The sequence below is a fragment of the Leptosomus discolor genome, chromosome 3, assembly GCF_034619465.1.
Source record: "Leptosomus discolor isolate bLepDis1 chromosome 3, bLepDis1.hap2, whole genome shotgun sequence".
NCBI lineage: Eukaryota > Metazoa > Chordata > Aves > Leptosomiformes > Leptosomidae > Leptosomus > Leptosomus discolor.
The window spans coordinates 44,933,537-44,957,321 of record NC_141393.1 but is presented as its reverse complement, the minus strand read 5'-3'; the positions used below and the strand labels follow the sequence as shown (position 1 = coordinate 44,957,321).

The 23,785-nt window shown below is 43.0% G+C and overlaps 1 protein-coding gene across 5 annotated transcripts in view; it reads right to left on the bottom strand.

Annotated features, from left to right (window-relative positions):
• The window catches only part of NR1H3 (nuclear receptor subfamily 1 group H member 3), a 28,914-nt gene that overhangs the window by 3,075 nt on the left and 2,054 nt on the right, over positions 1 to 23,785 (bottom strand). For 4 of the 5 annotated variants that reach the window (XM_086462449.1, XM_086462452.1, XM_086462450.1 and 1 more), the window contains 6 exons: positions 9,740 to 9,987; positions 6,322 to 6,588; positions 3,211 to 3,419; positions 2,784 to 2,963; positions 2,259 to 2,358; positions 162 to 275 (listed from right to left, as the gene is read on the bottom strand). In XM_086462449.1, coding sequence (XP_086318575.1) covers positions 162 to 275; positions 2,259 to 2,358; positions 2,784 to 2,963; positions 3,211 to 3,419; positions 6,322 to 6,588; positions 9,740 to 9,857 — 988 coding nt within the window. In that variant the 5' untranslated portion in view covers positions 9,858 to 9,987. Of the gene's footprint in view, positions 1 to 161; positions 276 to 2,258; positions 2,359 to 2,783; positions 2,964 to 3,210; positions 3,420 to 3,766; positions 4,621 to 6,321; positions 6,589 to 9,739; positions 9,988 to 23,785 lie in introns of those variants that run through there. The other variant, XM_086462453.1, reaches the window with a different exon arrangement.

Here is a 23,785-nt window from a genome sequence, read left to right as displayed (position 1 = left end):
AAATTCAGAATATAGTGAATAACCTAAGCAGAAGTAGTAACACGCTCCCTTTATCACTAGAACCTATACACCCTCTATTACTCCTCTTCAGCTTCCTTAACTCTACTTTCTTTGCTCTCTGACTCACTGCTACAGCTTTTCAAATCTCCCTGGATTTTTACCTGCAGAGAAAATGTTGATGGCGATTAAAAGTGCATATTCAGCATCATTGAGCTGTAGCTCATTCATTCCCTTTGAGAACTCAAAGATGGGGTTAATAAACTCAAACTGCAGACCTGCAACAAACAGAAGAAAACAAGGTGAGGCAATGACAATTGTCTCCTCTCTCTCTCTCCCTCCCTCTCATGGAATAAGCTGCCAGAAACCCACTGCAGTATGCCAGGGAGGGGGGAGGACAGACAGGCAGGGAAAAACCGTGTTCCACGTGTGGCTGAAACCTCCTTTTACATCCCACCACTACTGATGACCACCACCAACAGCGTTTGAGGAGTCAGGCTCTAACTGTAAAATGACACTATTTCTGGGTTTTCTTAGAGCCTTAAATGCCCCACAGCACATTACCAGGAACACAACATCAACTATCAGATAAGTCCGTCAAAAAGTCAGAAGCCCACAACATCTACACTTCCCACTCTCACACCATCACCTCCTTCAAACCCAGCAGCACTCCTGCTTTCAAAGAAAGCTTTAATCCCATGCTCCAGGTTAATGTGAAGTCTGTCTGAGTGAAAATATAGTTCCAAGAAGTCTGAACTATGCTATTTCCTTCCGTTCAAAAACGCTGGGAGAGCTGAGGTAGAGCCTGATGTAGGCTTCCAATCACCTTCTCTGACAAACACAGTCAGGCAGATATGCATTGATATTTATTGTCATAACATACAGAGGCCACTGTCAAATCGGATCTCTTTGTGCTATGTGCTATACAATCATGCTGAAGCCTTTAGGCCTTTCCCCCAAAACAGCATCCAAGTTTCTAATTTCCTGCAGTACAACTGCATCAGAGAAAGATGAACAAGATGAAGGGAATCTTTCTGGCTGCCTGCTTTTTGTCCTCTTAATAATCTGAAGAAAAGGCTACCAGGAAGAGCATCAAAGAGGAAAGTTGTATACAAAAGTCATCTCAAGTATAAATCACTAAATAGCTACCCAAGGAATCACAAAAATCACATGAAGGACAGCCAAAGTCTCATTCTCAGAAATGCTGAAGAGACACACTTCCCATTACTTCATCTGAATTACAGACACTCATTGCTCCTGGAAAAATAGACTTCAGAAAGAGATCGTCGTATACTGAGCTGATGACATGTCTAAAGCACTCTGCAGGAATCTTCAGTATAGAATCATAGAAACATTTTGGTTGGAAAAGACCTCTAAGATCATCAGGTCCAACCATTATCCTAACACTACCAAGCCCACCACTAAACCATGTCCCTGAGCACCACATCTTTTGAACACCTCCAGGGATGGTGACTCCACCACCTAACACCTAACCACTCTTTCAGTAAAGAAATTTTTCCTAATATCCAATCTAAATCGCCCCTGGCACAACCTGAGGCCATTACTTCTCATCTTGTCATTAGTTACTTGGAAGAAAAGACCAACACCGGCCTCACTACAACTTCCTCTTACGTAGTTGTAGAGAGCAACAAGGTCTCCTCTCAGCCTCCTCTTCACTAGGCTGAACAGCCCCAGTTCCCTCAGCCGCTCCTCATAAGACCTGTTTTCCAGACCCCTTATCAGCTTTGTCGCCCTTCTCTGGACCTGCTCCAGCACCTGAATGTCTTTCTTTTAGACTTCGTATCAACCGAAAGGTAATCATACTAATGTCATCACTCAAAGCATGCATCCAGATTAGCAAGTGGTATACTTGCAAAGGAGAGAAGACGGGGGTTTGATTTGTTATGATGTGATATGGCTCTAAAACTACATGTCCATGCCAGATCTCTACCAGCAAGGAAGTTCACACCACCTACTAGCCCTAGGTGCATTCTTACAGCGAGATTTTCATGCTGCAAGAGTCCAAATTTTCCAAAGCAACTTTGCACCCACAAAAAAAAGAAAGAAAAAAAAAAAAAAAAAGACAGACATGAACTGAGCTAGTAACACATGTTAAAACCAAAAAACAGTTTGTGGGGCTATTGGTCTGGTCCTGTTCTAAACCTCTCATCCGACTTCAGCTTTAAGGCCCCACATACTATTTCCAGCAGCCCACATTAAAAACGAACAAGGAAGGAAGAAAAACCTGTCTAATCCATCACCTGCTTTGGCAAAGTCATCCCTATTATAGCTCAGGTCCTTAAGAAAGGTGATGCTCTCAATCTCTGGATTGTAGCGCCGAGATGTCTCCAACAACATCACCTGAAACCAGAAATAGGTATACTTTATTTAAAGACAGGAAAGAATGTTACAACAGCAATAATTCACTGAGTGTTAGAGCATCTTGGAAAAAAAAAAAAAAAAAAAAAAACCAACCGAAAACACCAACAAAAACCCTCCAAGCAGTTTATCTCATAGTGTTTAAAAATTCCAAGGTAAATTCTGCTGCATCCTTTGTGGTGTTTGCTTCTGGGAAGGGGGAAATACCTGCTTACCACCACCAAGGCTCTTGCCTCATGGTCCTCCATGGCCCCTTGCCAGTATAGCCTGGCACTGCAGTAATGGTCCCATAGCTGAGGTCCTTCAGCCTGCCATCCCAAAAAAAGGGATGGAACCAGTTCTCCAGGTGGGTACTCCAAATTCTTTCATCTCTGCTACTATGTATTGTGGTGGAGCCAAACTCTCACCTCTATGGTAGATGTCTTCAATAAAGCGATCTGGTCTTCCCTGGTGAGCTCCAGGAAGCCAGGTAGTTGCTTGGCAAAGTCCACAATCTCTTGCACAGAGATAATTGCAAGTTCTGTAAAGTGAGCAAAACGCTGCTGCCTTGCTTCACGGTTATTAGGGTCAGGAACTTGGGGCCACGGCTGTGGGAATGGGAAGAGACAGTGTGTATATGTGAAAGATGGAGGCAGGGCAGAAGGATAAGAAGATGAAGTGAACAGAGAAAGAAAATGAGACACATTGGAATACCACCCCTTGCTATTCTTTACAGAACTTTAGCCCACAGATGCAATGCCTAAAGTATCTCTGTTCTCCCAAATAATTTACCCACAACCCTGACTCCCCAGACTTCACTACTACTTATTTTGAGTACACTGGTAGAGTTTTTACCGTCACTTTGAGCCTGTCTGTGAATGAGCGCTGGTTGCACTGCTGCTGAGCGGCCACAAGCTTTTTGATCATGCTCAACTGTTCAGGCGTCAGTTTGTGGGAAGGGCTTGGCGGATTTGGAGGGTTTGGACGCACCACGACCGTCCGAGCCTGATCATCTTCTTGCTTCTTCAGCTTCTTCAGTCGGATCTGTTCTTCAGACAGAACATCTAAAGCAGGAATAGCCAATGATCAATCATGACGTAAAAGCACACTGGAAACCACACTAAACAGAGTAACACGCTGTGGATGGAGAAGCAGAAATCACAGCTGCCTGTATCTGGTATATCAGAGTGTACACAACACAGACAGTAGACACTGACACTTAAATTTATTTCTCCCTCTTTTTCTCACTTTATCATGTTCCATTGTCTTTCTTTTAATCGTACTGTCACGCAAAGTGTTCACAAAGGACTGAAGCTCTCTTCTGCAGACCTCAGAAAGACAACAGCCACTTTAAGCAATTCCCCAAAATGTCATGTCATAACAGATTCCAAGAGGTGGTCTCTTCACATACCATAGTGTGTCCATTGCATTTTATATTATCCTGCTGTTGTGTCTTTTTCCAATATTGCTAAATTAACAGCTTGTGTCATTTTATCTTCCTCTTGAGAAGTCAGTGGCAGTACTGGATGGAGGTCAAGAGTGAAAGGACATTTTTCTACACAGCCCATCTGCAGCAGACTGTAGAACAGTAACATACTGCAAGACCAATAAAGACAGAATAGCTTTGCACAAAATAAACTGAGGACTGCAGTCCTTGAGGAGTAGGGCTAGAAGTCTTCTTCAGTCATGAAGTCAAAGGATATGCCATTTAGATGTAACGTACGGAGTAAAACAACTCAGAAAAATCTGATTGGACCCACTGCTCATTAGCTATTTAAATACAAAACCACTGTTAACAGCCTGTAACTAAGTTAAGTGAAAAATTCACTGATTTGAATGTAGAGGACGTTTTTTGTTTCTCTAAGTCAAAGCTACCAAAACTATCTGCAAGCTGCATCCAAAAAAAAAATAATTAAAAAAAAGGAAACTACCAGACATACATGGATGCAAGGATTATCTTGAAGAGAATCATTCTGTATGTTAGTGATGAACTAACAAAAAGCAGAAAAGGGACTGACTGGAAAAACCTGCATCTTCAGGAACAAAGATTAAAAAAATAAAGCTTGACTTTTTAAATAAGATTTTAAAAGTGGTGAAAGATTCTTTGGCCATTTTTTATGCACAGGTAACAAGAAAACCTGGCTGCTACATGGGAAGGCAGGTCACAAAACTGAACAAGTATATACTTCAACTTCTTAAAAGAATCACGTTAAACATGTAGACAAGAAATAGAGAACAGAGAGAGAGCATTCTGAAATGGACAGTCCACAGGATTGGAGGGGAAGACAAAGAGTAGTACATTGAAGCTAAGAGTAACCTTTATCCCCAACTTCCAACAGGGAGGATGTGCGCACAAGTACACATGCACAAAAATTACAATTCTAACAGCAAAGACATTCAATACAATTACAAAATTAAGGGGGATCTGTAAGATTAGAGAATGCTAGTCACAGCGTTAGTTTAAAAAGGGAAGTAATTGATCCAAGCAATCACAGTCCCTCATCTTGGGACTCAAGATGCACAAAGAATTTATAGTCAAGTAACAAGTGACCAGATATTACTGAATCTTGAAAACTGCCTATGTGCAAGCTTCTACACCATGCTAAATTCAAAGCAATCTAAGTTACTTGGTTTGCCATGAAGAAACTATTTGACTTCGTGGTTCACACTGGCTTAAGAACAATAAACCGGCCATGAATAACTTCAGTCTGGGAATCAGAAGAATGTTTCCAACAATTAGTAGAGGGAAGTTCTAGAATGACCTTCCAAGTGAAACAGCTGGAGGAAAAAGCCCTCAGTTTCTGTCAAGATGAACAAAGCAAATTTGCAGTGAGGATCACAGTGTCGACAAGAATTGCCAAGCACTTGATAATAACATCCCAAAGATTCCTTTTGGCCCAGTTTTCCTGAGCTGTCTTCAACATAAAACAAGTAAAGGCAGAAACACATGGAGGCTGTCTGGTATCTACCTGCAACAGAAGAGTAGCAAAGTGGACAGGTACCCTTGGACGTAGCTTTTCAAATACACCTGTTCTGTTGCTCTCAGGAGCAGGAGGAAATGAGGCAAAGACAACATACGTAATGCTGATACACACCAGTGTAACAAAGGTACTGATTGCATATGTTAGGTGTGCTGCGTGTCATGTTGAAAAAAACCAAACAGCATGTTTCCTTGGTGCAGCTCAGTGGGCCTTACTGTTAGCAGAAATATTTTTATGTTTCTAAAATACTCTCTGTTCCTCACTGTTCTGGGTGTACTGGATGTCAGAAAAGTAGACTTCACACAGATTTAACATTAACAAAGCACCATTTGGTCAGTCTTGGTCAATAACAGAATGAAACCCCAATGCCTTGGGATGCTCCAAATGTGTGAGCAGGGACACTACTGAATACTCAGAAACAGCAGTCTTATGGCTCGTGTGGGAAAAATCACAACGTTCATTAAAGGGAGCAACAAAATCAGGTCTGCATAAACATAGCTGCGGTACTGTGGTGCTGTCCTTGACCTCTGTCACAAGCTCACAGTACAAGGCAAAAGGAAAGTGCCTGCTGTTCAAGGAGCACAGTGACCAACCTTGAAGTCCTGATCACAAGACAGACAGAAGCCTGAGTTTACCAATACAGTTGACAGCATACTGAAGAATGCATAAATCTCAGTTGTGAGTCTTTCCTCTGATGTCATATCCCCTGGAGTTCTTACAAAATAGCATGTTCAAGGAATACAGCAGGGCTGGGGCTCTCAGCACACCTGTGTTGTTCCACTAACAGCCTCACCTCTCCATGTGATCCCTGCTAAGCTCTGAGTGACTTCCCACACACATTCCACAAGCAGCCTGCATGGCTCACAAGAGACCTCCCAGCACTCAGGCTGCCCACTTCCTTACACCCATTGGCCCCCAGCCTGGCCCCACATGCCTCCCGTCCCAGCACCACAGTGCTCCCGCCAGCACCATTTCCTGCACTCACACTGCTCCCGCATGCCTGCCTCCTGGCACTTGCGCAGCCGGCACTCCTGACACTTGCGACGCATGTACATGTCCATCTCACACTTGCCGCCATTCTTGCAGACGTACTGTGCACCCTTGATGACACTGCGGCGGAAGAAGCCTTTGCAGCCTTCACAGCTCAGCACGTTGTAGTGAAAGCCAGAGGCCTTGTCCCCACACACGCTGCACACTTCATTTCCCAGCATCTTAGGGGCTGGACCCTTCTTCCGCTTCAGGGGGGGATTTTCTACCAAAATGAATAGTACCAATGAAAAGGAAAAAAAAAAAATAAAAGAAAAAAAAAGAAAACCCACACACATGAGGGAAGCATGGTGTTTGCAGCTGTTGCAAACATTGCTTACAATAACAGATACCCTCACTCAAACCCACTATCTCCCAAACACTCAGATGAAAAGATCAAGTCTCACATTAACAGAATCCCCTTCTGGGCAAGCATATCTTCTGCAACATACCAACTATTGACATATTCCAAACAGTTTCCCCTCAACTATATAAGCAGATACAGCTTCATCCTTGCTCCTCTCCAAAATAGGAGTGAAAGAGCTAAAACACGCTCAGGCCAGACGTTCTTCTGCACTTTCCATCAGCAGGAGTGATAGCTAAGTTATGAGAAATGTGAGAAAGAGCTGCGAAAAAGTTGAGCTGAAATCCAAGACTGTGCAGACAGTAATTTTCTTCAGAACTCACCTCCAGTTCTCTTACTTCTATTCTCTGCCATACTCACACACAAGGATAAGGAAAAATGGTTCAGCAGTCAAACAGTCGCAGAAAACCAGTGCTGAAACTGTGACCGTACAAAAAGCAGACTGAGTAGGCAATCCCTGTAACTGAACACTTGGGGAAACTGTCAAGACAGAAGACAGCAACTTCACGGAGTTAGGGGCAATAAGGAGGCAAGCAGCACACTGCATAAGCTTTGTGAACCTTTGGAACCCCGAAGCCATCACCACTTCTTGAAGAGTGGTCCCCAGTCCTAAAACTGAAGCACTCTCATACTGACAGTTCATTTACTAAACCTTGTTATTCCATCTGAAACATAAAGCCTTCACTACTGCTTTACATTTCAGATGATCTTGTGCAGCATCTCCGAGTTCTTCCTATGTCATTCTGATGGACTTTAATCTTGTCACTGGCTGTGCATTCTGAAAACATCTTTGCTCTATTCCAACGTGTCTCACCTTAAGGATTCCAGCCAAATGCTTACCGATGTTTTTTGTGTATTCCCTCCCTATTAGCCATCTCTTTTCATTCCCTTTAATTCTAGCCATGTTGACATCTGACATGTCCTTCTGCACAGCTCATAGTACAAGTATTTTTCTGTATGTTAGATATTACATATTCTTCTATGGCAGCTGTTCATAAAGATTATAAACAGCATGTCTTGTTAAGTCTCCAGATTGTTTAGATATGCCTGGAAAGCCTTTACACTGGAGTCAATTCACAGGGACTGGTTTGCAGGACAAGGCTGCTGCATTTCCTGATCAGCATAAGAGTTACAATGGCATGTCTCATTTTCGTACGTATGGTTCTAATCCTTCTATCTTTACTCTCAGTTACACTTACTATTCTGCTTGAGTTCCTGAAATAGTACATAGTTTCAGGTCAGTCTCAGAAATTACCATTAGTGTTCTTCACCAGATACTGATTTTCACAGACTTAAGTATCTTGGTATTGATTTTCAATCCCATTGACTTTAGAGGTCTGGAGGTCACTTGTTTTGGCCTGCACTTCTCATTGCAGATTGGACAGCAGGAAAATGTCATCAGAAACGTTAAGTCTCTGATATTCCCCCTCTCTAGTTCTACTGTATTTCTCTTCAAACAATCTATTACCAAGAGGAAATTATGCAATGCCTACAGTTATTTCAAATTACTTAGTCTGCCATTGCATATCTATTAACTGGTATAACAACGGTGCAGAAGCCTCAAATGATGTTCACATGTTTCTGAGGGACAGCAGAGTAATCCAATGACTTCCACCAGATGGATCTGTTGATCTTGCAGATTTCTTAGCTGTCTTTAAGATGCTACATAAACCTCTGATTACCATTCCTATGACTTTTATTGAAACAGATAGGCTTATTCTTTGATCTGTGCAAATTATTTTCCATCTCTGAACACTAACCATTTCCGTTATATAGCTTATTATTGTTATTAGCCAGGCTCTTCTCAGTGATGGCCAACGACAGGACAAGGGGCAACGGGTGCAAGCTGGAGCACAGGAGGTTCCACATAAACATAAGGAAAAACTTTTTCACTGTGAGGGTGACAGAGCACTGGACAGGCTGCCCAGAGAGGTTGTGGAGTCTTCTTCTCTGGAGACATTCAAAACCCGCCTGGACACATTCCTGTGTGACCTACTCTAGGTGGTCCTGCTCTGGCAGGGGGGTTGGACTAGATGATCTTTCAAGGTCCCTTCCAACCCCTAACAGTCTGTGATTCTGTGAATTTCTGTAATCAGAGATAACACAGAAATAATTTGAGATGCATCAAGCATGAATGCCTTCTCTGCAACTTTAGCTTTCATTAGGGTCCTCCTCCTTTGGTAGATCTCCTATTTAATATTTTTTTTTCCCACATTTTGTGGCTTTTTTCCTTGTATTTTGTCAATTGTCTTCTTTTACTGTCCTCAAATTTGTTTTAAGGACTTTTATTGGGTAAAATATCTTGACCTTTCAACTACTCTCTTTGTTTCTACTTACTGGTGACTCCTCGTTCAATGTTCAGATCACCTCTTCTTTTTATATCAGAATTGCCCATTGCCTCACTGTTCAAATACATTTATTTGTCGTATTTCCATTAAGTTGCTGATACTATACTGGACACCTCACTTGTGCCTTCCTTTTTTTCCTGTTACTTGTCCAGAGATGTTACACTACGTCTTCTTACAGTTTCAAAGGGTGGGATTGTGTGCATCAGCCGCAATTACAACTGCAAAATCTCAATTGTATTTCCTGATACTCTTTTAACCTCAGTTAACCTCAGAAATGCATAGAGAAAACTTCTACTGTCTTTCCATTATATGAATCTGCAGGAAGCTTCTATTTCTTTGCATCACTAACCCTTATTGGATTGTCACCTGTAGTAAAGCTTTACCGTTCAACAGCTTTTTGATAAGGCTAACAAAAAGAAATTCATTTTGCTGCCACGGACCTAGTCTCTAGAAGTCAAATAAACAAAGTATTCAATACATTTATCACCCAGATAAACCCAGTCATCTTCAACTATGGGTAACCGATTCTATTCTTAGACATTCTCTCAGAGTACCTCAAGCACAGCAGAACTCACTCTAAAATTTTGCCAAGTATCAATTCTGCCTGCAGCTGAAAGCATGGATAGCCTTTAGCTTGCATGGATTTAGTAAAAATTTTTCCATACCTGCATGCTCAGGAGGGTTCTCTGAGCCAGAGAAGAGCGAAAGCCCTTCCTCCTCCATCTCAAATACACTTGCCACCCTCTTCCCATGATCCTGTGTGCTGAGTTGAGTGGGACCCATGGAGGCCACACAGGAAGGGCTCACTATAATCTCATTGCTGCAGCATTGTTATTGCCAAGCAAGAGGCCACAGGCGTCTTTCTTCAACGTCTTTAGTTTCTCTCTGCTACTGAAAGTCAGAAAGGAAGGACCTGTAGGAAAAAAAAAAAAAAAACAACAAACAAAACCCCACAGATGCGAAAGAGGCAAGAGTGCAATTACTGAGGCTATTAACTCTCAAAATCTATTACAAGCTGCATCACAAGCAAGCTTCAAGACTTGGTTTCCTTATTTATTAAAAGTGACAATTAACTGTGTTTTATCAATATGTATGCTCTTGAAATTCAGTATTTTAAGAAACTGTGGTAACAGGTAAAAGATTAGTACACCCAGGCACAGAAAATTGTAAAAGACAATTTTGATACAATCATTTAGCAAAGACAAAACATCAAATTTCCCTACTAATATCAGTAGCCAAAAGCTGTGCCAAAGATCAATGATGTACCAAAGATGAGGGTGACAAATTGAAAGCCAGCATCATACCTATGGAAAACAATGATTACACCAGCCTCAGGAAACAGATTCACCACCAACATTCTGACAATACCCTTTTCTGGAACCTCGAAACCAAACTGACAAGCATCTTTATTATGCAGCACTAACTCCACTACAGAACCTGAACCTGGAAAGCAAACCAAATCACTTTTTCCCAAAAGCTCCACCTGCACAGAAAAAGGCCTTACTGGTTGGGCTGCACAGACTTAGTGAAACTGATGCAAACTGCTAATGTAAACACCCCTAATCTGATTGAACATGCATTTGATCAGTTGATCTTAACTCAGTGATTTACCAATGAAAGCTAAAGGGATTAACTGATTTAAAAAGCAACTACGTTAAAGGCCTGTACCAGTTTAACTTGAGTGATTCAGTTCAGGACTGGAAGCCTGCCACTCTGTGAAAGATAGGAGGTGGCAGAAAACTGTGCCGTAGCTCAGACAAAAGCATCAGGTGAGCAGGGGCATGCCTCACACACCACAGTGCTGACTGGGAAGAGAAGAGGACCACAGCCCCAAGTCCCTTCCTCCCTCCTGGGTATTTAGACCAGACTGTGCAACTTGTCTTAGAATGCCAAGGGCAAAGATGAAAGCAATACTTCCACAAACCACACCATCCCCCAGCACTCTGAAACAGTCATCAAGTATAAAAGCAGTCATACTGTCATGCCTGCTGAGGTCCTGCCATCTCCCATTACACTGTGGCAGATAATAGATGCAGGTGTTAAAAACCACAGGGCATATTAACTCACATGACCTTTGTAAACACAGACTCAGACTGTATAAGGAATTCAGAGCTTCCCTCCCCTTTGGTGCACACAGCCACTGAATCAGTGGAGAAACAGACTATCTAGGATAAAAGCAGTGGCAGCAAATAGGAAACTTAAAAGCCACAGAAAGGATGAAGAACTATTGTGGGACAGCACAACCAAACTGATGTGATCTGCAACCAATTCAGAGACTCACAGCCCTCAAAGGAACAATGTGGCTATGACAATCAACTCTTTTTCTAAAAAAATGTCTCTACAGTAAATCCTACAGCAACTGAAAACCTGGTGGAGAAGCACAGAGCATCAGATGGAGACAGGAACTTCACTGAAACAAACCCAAACCCAACTTGTATTCCTAGTCTCATGTAAGCTCCTCACTGGGGCCAACATCAGATGTCTTCTGGACATGTTTGGACATGAAACGAGAAAGCAAAGTGTACTGCCTCGGTGCATCTCCAAATTCCTTTAAACCATGCAAAAGGCTCACTCAAACATTAATTATTGTGCAGAATGAATCACCAGTATCACAGTAATTCTTCAAAGCAAGAGTTTGATCCGCCAGCTGAGGGACTGAGTGACAGCGCTCAGGCCCTCCTGCCTTCAGTTCAATGACCCAGTCTTGCTGCATCCCAGACACAACTGTGATGTTTTCCAGAAAGCAAAAGAGGAGGGTACAGACTGATGGTATTTCAAAACTGTGTCATCTGCACAACCATGATTGACATTGCAAGAGCAGAACTTGCTGTTAGTAGGGCATCTGGAGCCCAGAGGGGAGCTCCTAAGAGACTGCAGTCTTCCTGGCAATGTCTGAGAAGACTGAAGCTACCAACAGGGAGGGGAGTATAAATCCATGTGCATACCCAGGACACAGCAACGAGTATTGCCTATCAGCCACTATCTTCATGCTGTAAAACCAACCCACACGTTCCTACTTCATGCACCAGTCTCCAGCCTTCCCAAAAGAGAATAGTCCAGATAGGAGAGGCCTCTTGTCTTCTCTGCTCCTAAGACACAGAATTTTTTAGTTTTGTAGATGCAGTAACAGTTGCAGGCTGTGGAAAACTGACCTAACTACAAACAGCAGCATTCTGCTGCTAGGTAAAGAAACCTAAACTAGCATTTTCCTCACAGGCACACAAGTGAGAGGCTGTATGACTAGGCCAGGGAGTTAAGTTTTCACAGAAATACATGAGGATTATTTTCAAATTACTAAAAATCTTGTCGAGTTTTGTAGTAATAATCACATTACTAGAGGTTCACATCTTCCAATTTGCACCACCACTTCAAGGGTGATGCAAGCCCTAACTGCAAAAGGGAACGCTGTCATCCTGACATAATCTACTGTGCTGCCTCCAACTGTCTGTGTCAACTCTGTCAGTTTTAGAAACCAGGACTGGCCAAGTGATAAAAGATGAAGCAATGACTTCTCTCTAACGCAGCATCTAGAACAGAGGAACCTGATAAGCAGACATACTCCAGTGAGGAAGCACATATAGATGAAAGGCTAAGGGAAACTGTTTTCTGCCAGCCTTCGCCACTCAGGTCTCAAATAAGACACCAAACACTTCTGAAATATGTTGCCACCAGCTTTGCCCTACTCCATTTCTTTCCTCTCCCTTTCTTTTCTGAGATAACAGAACAACTCTGATACTGAAGGTCTCAAGATCAGCACTTTTGCAACAGAAAGTACTGTTAACAGAAACTAGAGGTGGCAGCCTTGACTCTTGCACCTCATGCTAAGTGCCAGAAACATTTATCACTTCCTCCAGCAATGGTCTCGTCTCATCCCATTACTTCATCTGAGTCCTCGTCCAAGCCCAGCTGAAGCACTTATGCACTCTTCTGGAAGTCTTTGATCTGACCTGTCATCAACAGACACAAAGCTACACAATAAGCCTAATTTCTGTCCCACATCCATTGAGGACAAGTAAAGGAGATAGCACTGGATAGCACAGCACATGAAGAAACCAAATGAGCCAGACGCAGTTACTGTGACTTCTGCTAAACAGGTCTGTCCTCTCTCCAGTATTCCTTGTTTCGTGCTTCCTGTGAGAAGCTTAAGGATCAGGAACCAGACCAGATACAAGCACATCTCTGAAGAAACTGTACTGTGGAGTGCAGGAATAATCAGAGGAATAGCACAACAAGCTCTTTACCTCCAAATACTGGATGTTCAGAGGAAACGGTAGCTTTTTAGGAAGTCTGCGCAAGTCTCTGGCATCTTTCAAAACAGGATTTACTGGTCAGAGACCTGGTCCTGTAAATTACAAAATCCTACAGCTTTCTGCCAAGGGAAAATACATGGTCATGTTTCAGTTTGGTAACGAATCACAAGTGTGCACTCTGCAGCATGTCAGCATCAGCAGAAGAGACCTTACATTTGTATACATATGTTAACATGACTCTGCTCACATATCACACAGCTGTGTGCCAACAGGACTGTGCCTTTCAGCACAGGCCTAACAGGCTGTCAGTGAACAAATGCATCTGATAGGAAGGGCTATCTTCCACAGGTACCTAGAGCAGGGATATAATTTGGCATTTTGGCTTCTAAATATGTTCTGACATGCAAAAGAAGTGCCAGCACCCAATCTGAATCTACCTCTGAAAGCTGGGCTCACAATAGCGCATAAGGGTCTCTGCTGAAATCTAAATGCATGACTCACACAGTCATGATGTTACCTTGTGTATCAAAAGCTGGTTGCATATCTAAATGGCCAAGGAAAAAAAAAAAACAAAAACGGTTGGACTGACATTTCACAGGACCCTACAGCACCAGCAAAGAATTAAGCCCCTTAGGAGATACCACTGCTCCAATCCTTTCGTAAGGAGCAACCAGTATTTTGTGACCTAATGCTCTTCCTATACCATCTCTGGTGTAGCAGCCAGAGTATTTTCACAAACCTCCCCAAGGAACTTGGTACTACCTTGTAGCTATCTCAGATAAACAAAGGTTATTCCCAGATCATATTGGCTCATTCCTTTCTTCCCTCTGCATCACCACATTTCTCAAGAAATGTGGGGCAAAAGTACACATATTACAGGTTTCAATTAAGAAAAAGTTGAAAGAGACACTTGCACATTTCAGGGCAGAAAAAGAATCCTGTGCAAATCTGTGACTTTGAAAATGATGTAATATTACATGTGAAAACTGTTCAAACTCATGAGGAAAAATAATCAACTTCAGATTGTCAATGGGAGGGGCAAGCCATGGAAATGCAAGGTGTGCAAAGCAGCGCAACGGCATAGCATAAAGATTGATCTTTGAACAGTATGTTTACAAAGAATGGAAAGAACAGGTCTGTAACGCTAGGGAACCAAGACTAGCTCTGTGCCCCCGCTGTAAATCCCTCTCCACAGAGAACTGCAGGGACACAGCTTGAAATCGCATTATCCATTTTGATCTCTCAGAAGCAAAGACAACCACAAACTGGACGGAGTCTGCAAGCCACTACCGGTTCCAAGCTGATAAAAAAAAAAAAGCTACAGCCTCCTGATAGCTTTCACTTGCTGTCAAGCTAAGCTTCATCTGACAACGAGCAGCTGCCCAAGCATGCAGCACTGGCCTGTGAGCCTTGCAAGTTGTTGCCACCTCTGACAACTATGCGAAAGAGTCCTACCAGTCACTCCTGGCTGCACAGCCTGCTCCTCAGGGACAGGCAGCTGCATTCTGGTCTTTTGCCACCAAGTCTCTGGGTCTTATTCCCACCTCTGCATCTCTACCTCTGAGTTTTAGAGGCACTCCCCTCCTCTTACTTTGGCTTTTACTCCTGCTGCTGACCAACTCCTTTATTACCCATGACTTTGCTGACTTCTGGCACGGCCTTTGCCCATGCATTTTCTCTTCCTTTGAACTGATGCACTCCTGAGCTTGACTGGGTTCTCACTGCAGCACCTTGTTCTCACTGTGAAGACTTCCTTTGGCTTTAGTCTGGTCTCCACACACAGCATGCCATCACCTACCTAAGTCCAGGTATGGATGCCATACCAGAGTTCAAAGAACAATAGCAAAAGCGACTAACAACTGAACCCATTAAAATAAACAAACGTGTGTTACTTGGTTGAAAGAGTACTGGGAAGAGAGCAGGAAGATGTAATAATGGCGTACAGCAGGATGAAAGGTGTTATTCTGAAAGATGGTACACCTAAAAGAAATAGAAGGAAACAGAGGGAGGTAAAGGCAGGCTATTACAGAAAAACACCCTAAAGGTGAGCTCTGAGAGACTAGCAGGCACTCTCCATAATTTCCCTTCCAAAGTTAGACCTTGTATTACAACAGAGATGCAAAGAGGTCTGTAGACATTTCTGAATCTGAACCTAATACAACTTAGATACTCTTGACCAACAGAATATGCTATTATAAACAAACAGTGGCAGCAACAGAAGTTCCATACCAGTTCTACCCCAGCTCAGGTAAAAAGGAGTATAAGACTGAAACCAAAAAGAAGTCTCTGTTCATTGAACAAATGGGTTAGCAAAGTGATTAGGATCATAAGGCACAACTGTACTACCAAACAGAATGCAATAATTCAGGACAGAATCAGCCCAAAGTACTTTTGCTTTGCTCCACGTAAAACAAAACAAAACAAAACAAAAAATCAAACTCACTCCACAGGATCTGCTTCTTCCCTACATAGCCTGTGGATCCCCTCCATTTTGGGAATAGGGCTTTCCAAATTGTACATCAGATCAACACAGAAGGCACTGACTCCAGTCTCCCCCAAGAACCTTACAAGCTCTGCAAAGGAACTCCTCACCCCAACAGCAATAGTTCTGCAAGTCAGCTCTCCTGTTCACATGCCTCATCCAGCAGTAGATGCCCTCTCACCTGCCTCTCATTATTCCTTGCCTGTCTGAGGCTGTCAAAGGCTGAGGTTTTGGTTTTGCGCTTGTCTTCAATTCTTAGTTTCTGCCTGATCAAAGAGTGCCATGTCAACACAAAGAGCAAGAGGAAAAGAGATTATACATGTGACTGCTTTCAGGGTGGGTAAGATCCTGAAATGGGCTGTGCCTTTCTGTTTCCTCCCTCCCTCTTTCCCAACTGCCAGATGCCCTTGGTCCTGCAACTGAAAGGAGGAAAAAGGAGATGAGGTTACTGGAGTTCAGTCACACTGCCACAGGGCTGCTCTCGCCTCTCTTCCTGTTTGCATGGAAGTATCAATCCCTCTGACAAAGGGAGAGAGAGAGAGAAAGAGGGGGTGGGGGTGTGCAGGGAAGAGAGAGAGAGATGAGGATAGACTTTTCCCTGGTTAACGAACTGGAAAAACAAGTGGTATGAGGAGAGATGTGGCCACCTCGCTGCCACGAAATTCCTTTAAAGGCCATTGACACAAGTTCCCTTGAACTCTGTAAAACAGCACAAGCCAGGTCTGGGTAACAAAGCTCCAGTCCCTTCTACCCCTTCTAGGCTTTCTACTGTCACCTCAGCTTTCAAGCTTCTGTCTAACCTAGACTATAACCACCTCAAGAATGGCAAAAACTATGGCGTGCACTGGGTTGCAGCACGGTATATGTTACAGTAGCAGCATCCCTCCACCTTCCCCTTCCCTCAAGGCCATCTTGTAAAATGACAAGTTATCCTCTCAGCTCTGTCTGGCCAGATGACCTGTGAAGCCAGTGTCCTAACATCAGAGGCAGACAGACCACAGCCACCTTGCAGTGGCACCAATTTCTGCAGCACCTGTGGGGATGAACATGAGCAGAACTTGCTATTTGTAGCTGAACTGCAATAATCCTCCATGTCTGGCTGCAAATCTAGCTCATCGACAGCTCAATACCACTATCGGCACCAACCTTCAGATGGCAGGAAGCACAACTGAGGCTTTGATACAGGCTTCCAACAGGAAAAATCCCATCTGTACTCCTCTCATGAGGATGAAACACACAAAGCAGAGCAGCTGCCCCCTCCGGCTAGCAGGGGAGCAAAGGGCAGCTCTCTGCCACTCCTTCAGAAGAACGGGAAGGGAGGAGATCCAGCCTGGAGCCTTGTCTACAGAATATGTTTGTCAGCATCAGCTACAATAGCAAACTCTCCCTTTGGAAACTCACTTTAAAATGGCAACATCATTCTTTTGCCAGTACCACTCACAATTTACTCACACAAATTAAGCTATCCTACCAGTAAGTCTCTTTTTCCCCTTGCACATCTAAATGTATCTATGCAAAGGTAATTTTGTTTTGTGTGTGTTTTTCTTCCTAGGGCCCCTGTATTGGCTAATGGTGTAATTATTTCACACTTCTAACCACACCACCAGACACATACACCCAAAAAAAAAAAAAAAAAAAAAAAAAATCAAACATAAGAAGTGTTCAAGCAACCTAGAAAATGTTCTACTACAAAATAATCTGCTGTCACCTCACCAAGACCTTGCTTTGGAACATTAAAGTTGAGAAGTTTGCAGTTCATTATTCCTGCTACTGACCAGCTCTTACACATCCTACATGCAGTGACAGCTCATCACATCCTACTTGAAGGTGGAAAATGAGATCTGACCATACTACCTTGGTTTCCTTATAAATGCAACTGCATGGCAGCCTGGAAAGCATGCCCACAGACTGTTTCTTTCGGGATTCCCTCTCTAGCTTTACTCAGCCATCAACGCCTAGTTCTACACAATAATACATAGCTATCCAAAACATAACTGCCAGCCATTCTTTGAAGCAACAGTTTTAAGATCCAGAGCTTCCTCAGTCTTCCCAAAGAAGTGGGTTTAAAAGACAGAGGCAATACACTGTCTCATCCAGATCAGAGATAATGGCAATAATCAGCTAGGTTCCAAACATTGTTTGGTGGTTTGTTGTTTTTTTTTTTTTTTAAAGTGTGGTGGGGGAATGAGTAAGAGAAGCCTCTCTCTTCAATCATTGTAGACTTCCACAGGGGTGCCACATTACAGAACAAAAGAAAACTGCACCTTGGATCTTACATTCCTCCTTTATGACCCTCAGTGCCACAGATGTTACAGCCCTGCTTCAAGGAACAGAAGTCTGACTCATGGCAGATTTGAGATATCATCCCAATGGCATCTCCAAACCAAAGCAAGAGATCAGAACTTAAAACAAAACAAAAAAAAAAAAAAAAAGAAAAAAAGGCATCAAGAATGAATACACAAAATAACATCTTGATAGTGGAGATGCCAGGGAAAAGGGTTAAACCTAGTCTGTAAACAATAACAGAACCAACTACATTATGCCTACAGAAGGCCACTGCAGGCCTTGTTTCTGCATGTAGAAAATGACAATGATAAATAATCACACAACATACTGTTTACCTGATTGCTTCCTTAAAATAATTTCATCTCCACTAAACTGTGCAGTAAGGGAGTAACATTTCTTGACCCATACTTATTCTAGCCAAGTGCCTTTATCAGCTGGCATTATGAAAGCAAAATCTGCTCAGGTCTCCAGGTTGTCTCAGCCCATCTCTTCAACATCAGTATCCCAAACTACTGTTGATTCCTCTGAGCAGGAACACGGCCCAATCCACTGACAATGCTGAACTACTACTAAACCAGATAAAAACAGTAAGAAGCAGCTGCAATATTTTACCAGAAAGACGAGATGAGAAAGGACATGTAAAACTGTAGGATGTATCACAGCAGAGCCAGAAAGAGAACTCAACTCCTAGCCCTTGTCCAGACCACCTTCTTTTTCAAACTGGTCTTCTCCATCCTTTAGCAGCTATGAAATCAAAGAACATGAAGACTAGAGGCAAGAGAGGAAAGAACAGAATAAAGGGGAGGGCTGCTTCCAGTACAATTGTTTAGTCATTTTTCTGATTTCCTCCTTTCCTCCCCACCCAAGAGTACTTCCATCAGCATGCTGCATATCACCATAACTGAAACAAGATTGTTTCTGGGAAACAGCCTTTTTATAGTGAATCTATATAGCACTTTGTATTCAAGCACCATCCCACCTAAAAGCATCAATCAAAACAAATACTACCATTCCTAGGCAAAACAGAAATACAGTACTGGACTGCAAAACAGGCAGCAAACTCATTAAGATTCCCTTAAGGGCAGTACAGGAAAAGTACTGATTCCCATTCATAGACGTATCATCCTTAGATGTAGCACAGAGGTCAGGAAGAAATGACAGCAGTACAGAAACACCTATATAAAGAATATATCAGAGGGACACTGGAACAGAGTTTCAAATTGCTTCAAAGTAAGCTTGACTATCAGCCTATTCCTCACTCACCCATTACTGGGAATATATTTTGGCAGGTTTCGCTAACACCGCACTTAGAAAAATGGGAGCAGAGAAGCAGGGGATCCCACCCTGCAGCAGATGTACATATCCAAACCTAGATTGGCCAGAAGACTGCAGTAGAGCGAGAAAAGAGATCAGAAGAGCTGCCCAGAAACACTGAAGACTGGCATAGGGGTGCAGGTCAGAATAAAGGACTATTAAGAGCTCTGTTGTAAACTTGCCCCGCTTTTGACTTTACTACACTGTATCCTGGCCTGTATGGTCTATTTCTGCTTTGAGGGTCATTGCAACTAAAGACTTGCAAGGTGCAATAAGAGCAAAATAAGGAGGAGGGATTTTTTTGTTTGTTTTATTGTTTTTTATAAAACCACAGGGTGGAAGCTAGGAGGGAAGGGTTAAAGGTCTGAAAATGAGAGAAAGAGGATCTGTATGACAGGAAGGAGCATGTGAGAGGGCGTGTGACAGGCCGTGTAGCAGAATGTGTGTGTAGATCTCATTCCCTACAAGGCTCTTGGCCAAATGTGGAGCTGAACTTTCTGCAGACTTTGCCCTGCCAAGTCATGTTCCCTTCTCACACTGCCTGACATCACCACAAATACTCAGCTGGAAAACAGTCCAGAGCCAGACAGAGTCCACCACTCAAACACCAGCCAGTGAAATGGCTGCACTCACGGCACACCCACCAGATGGGAAACTGGAGCCACTGACTCTACTCACAGGTTATCTCCAAGCACCTAGAAGGCCCCACCCTCATCCATCCAAAAAGAGCCTTAACAAGGCACAAAAAGATCAGAGGTGCTAACAGACAAATGTTTTTCTACTACCCAAATAATGTAGCCCAGAACTGACTGAAAGTCTGCACAAAGGCTCTAATAGAAAAAAAAGAACTTAACCATCAGAGGTCTCGAGCAAGGAGCCCACTCGGCTCCTAATTCCAGTGCAACCCTGCCACAAGGAGAAGGAAGCCATCACACACAAACCACAGACAAACCAGGAGCCAGTAGTTGTGCAAAGACTGACGCTCCAGCAGGGTCTGCATGAAGCAAGCAAACAAACATTATACTGTCAGAGAGCTCGTTTCACCTAACTTCTCAGAAATAACTGCAAATCCAAGATCAGTGCTGTAAAACGCGAGCACGTGTACGAGCGTGTGGGAGCGGGCAATGGGGCTAAGCCAACAGGTGGATGAATTTCTTATTTTGATCCGTGTATCAAGGGAGAAGGGTGGGGACGGCCCGCCAATTCTGGGACGTTGCTAAAGGCACCACCCAGAGCAAGTATCAGGGAGTAGCAGCTGGACACGATACTGAAACAAGGCAGTACAAAGTCTGCAGTCTCTTCTTTTCTTCGGCTTTCACCCCCAGCCTGCTGCTTAAAAGCAGCATGATAGTAAAGTACAAGTGATAGGCAGAAAATTCGTATTTTCTTCAGGCAAAGGTTTCTGCTTTCTCCACTCTAGCAAAACAAGCAGCAACTTGGGACCTTTCTGCAGACTAAGGGAAAAATTTTTCTTCAGTCCCATATAGCCCAGAAAGTTAAGCCCCCTCTTCTCAGACAGCCCTAGATAACAGAAGCTACCTTATACAATCGATGCTTATCAGTGTTCTACATTTTAAAACATTCCTCACAACAGAAGTTCCTCTTCCTTTGCTAAGGAAGGGAGTCCAACACCTTCCTTAAAGGTCTAGCAGTGCAACCTTGCTTCTCTGCACCCCATAAGGACCTTAAATCATATCCCTGGGGCTTCCTGCCCAGACACGCAGATGCCTGAGAATCTGTACCCCTCACCAGTTATAAACACAGAAGTCATCTTTTGAACTTCTTCCTGGCCCTTTTACAGACACCAGAATATTATTCCTCTCCTACCGACAACAGCCAAGGGTGGGAAGCAGTTAATCAGAAAAGCAGAATCACAGAGCCAGTATTTGAAGGCAAGGTGACAGCTTCTTCTACTCTCAGAGCGTGCAGCTGGGTGAGCTGCCCTGCCTTGGTGGCTGTACTCATGCAAGCCAAAGCACACTGGTGAGGAGGACTGGCCACAGGACTCTGTGCACACGTGCACGTCAAGGCAAGCACCATCAGAACAAGTCTCAAAGGCTGTTCCACTGCACCTCTATGTGCCCACAAACATTTGCATGTGGGCTCCTGATGGCAGGTGCGCAAAAAGCCACTACCCGTGTGTATCTGACAGCCTGTGTAAAATTCTCCAGGAAAATTCACTGGCATGGCATTCAGAGTCCTTTGGGGGCTGAGACATTTCTGCATCTATGACCCTGGCAACCGAAATACACTAGGGAGCTGTTGCAGAAGCCTACATCTTTGCCCGCATTTCAAAAGGGCCCTAGACAGACTATTTAAATTCCAAACATTTTCCTTTAAATGGATTTTACACACATTTTGCAAGATTACACTCGTTCAATTTATTTTCTGAGTTAAGGACAACTTACGATAAAACATAAGACAACCATTTAAACAAACACACACCCTATCGAAGCAGCACGTGGTTGCTGGAAAACGTTTAAAGAGCATAAAGTCACTAGGCTTTCAGAATCAGAATCCACTGAAGTACCAAACAAATTTTTCTTAAAAAGGCAGAAAGATTCGTTTCTTCAATTCACTTATTAAATTATCTCAGTTAACTCAAAGTTGGAGGAGGCAGCATAAAATATGGGGGAGGTATTTCTCTCTTCTAATCTCTGAATAAAAACAAGGCAAGAGAGGATGAGTTATGCTCATTCTAAGATCTGGAAGGACACAATGACCAAAACCAACCTGTTTATTTTGCTAAGTACAGATAACACTGCCCTGTTAAAAAAGTCAGTTTTAATATCACACACTCCAGCAAGCATACTTTCTCTTACGTATCCAGTGCGTGATCTCCAGGCTATAGACTAATTATTAAAAATTTGCATATTTAATTTGACCTTTTTATTCAAATGCAGTTTTGTACAAGTTGTGAAGAAAGAAATTACTCACCTAGTAAATACAAATGACCATTTTCTAATGTAAACATTTACTGTGATATAATGGCATAAATGAGTATTACAATACTCTGTATTGTCCTGTTTAGCAAGAAGTAGTAACAGATGAGCCTAACCACTTAGAATAAACCTGCCTTTTCAAAAAGTATCAAATGCAAAACAAACAAAAACCGCAAAGGAGTGCTGAAGTAGCCCATCATACCACTTCCAGTAGAGAAATTTTTAAGATCTGCGAGAACATGGACAGCCTCATCCAAATTAACATTATTACACACATCTCAAACCCAAACTGACTATAATACAGCTTCTAGCTGCAGTAACCACAACAAACTTGTGCATTAGCAGAAGTATGATCTAATGACTAAGTTCAAACTGTTTGCAGCCTAAATGCTGACCTGTACTTGTCAGCAGGAAGCATTCCCGTCAAATTCCCTCCTACAGTGAAGTGCCTTCCCACCGAGACAGTTTCCACCACCAAGAGAATGTGATTCTGCCTCCCTAAATTATCGGGCTGTGAGGAAAACAGGGTAACGTATCCTACTGCAGACGGGCAGAACGTTTTTCCCCAATGAAACAAGGTATCTTTATATAGAATCACAGCATGGTTTGGGTTGGAAGGGACCTTAAAGACCATCTAGTGCCAACCTCCCTGCCACGAGCAGGGATACCTACAACAGGGTTCACCTCAGTTCTGAAACAGATTTTTCTCCAAGATTGTCAGGTCTGTGAATCTTATTACTTGGGGGCGGGGAGGGAGGGATAGCGACATATGATCTGATAAGCTTTCCTATTCAACATGCAAAGACACACACATCTGCAACAATGAGACTTTCACAGCAGCTGCTTCCAGAGCAGAAAGCAGGATCACCCTTCAACACATTCAAGACAAAGCACATTACATTCTACACTCTTCCTTGGGCAGACGGGAACACAACTTCTGAAAAACAGCAACAGTTAAAGACCTTAAATTCAAAACTAAATTAAATTTTTGAAAGCTGCCAATCTTGATAGCCATACGATCACAGATGAGATCTAATGACAGGAGACATGGCTTCTGAGGTCTCAGACGATCACTACTGGATCATACATTTAACAACAGCAAAAAATTCATCCTTCTGTTTATCACAGAACGAGTGCACCAAGTTGTGAGGACTAATCCTAGAGAAAGCATCTTTCTTGGAAAAAAAAAAAAGTCATAGCAATCAAATGCATTTTAACAAACTGGAAACATGACTCTTCCTGCAGGTGTGAGATCTGGATAAGGCAGCAAACTCATGCTCTGTACTTGTACAGCTGCACACCTGCTCTTGTGCACACCCTCTGCCTGCCTCCATGCTGCAGAGCCAGCTGGTAAAGGGAACATGCTGACAAGGAGCAGAGAGCTGCAGCAGCAGTAACTGGAAACAACCAACGACGGTAACTCAAGGCACACAGCCA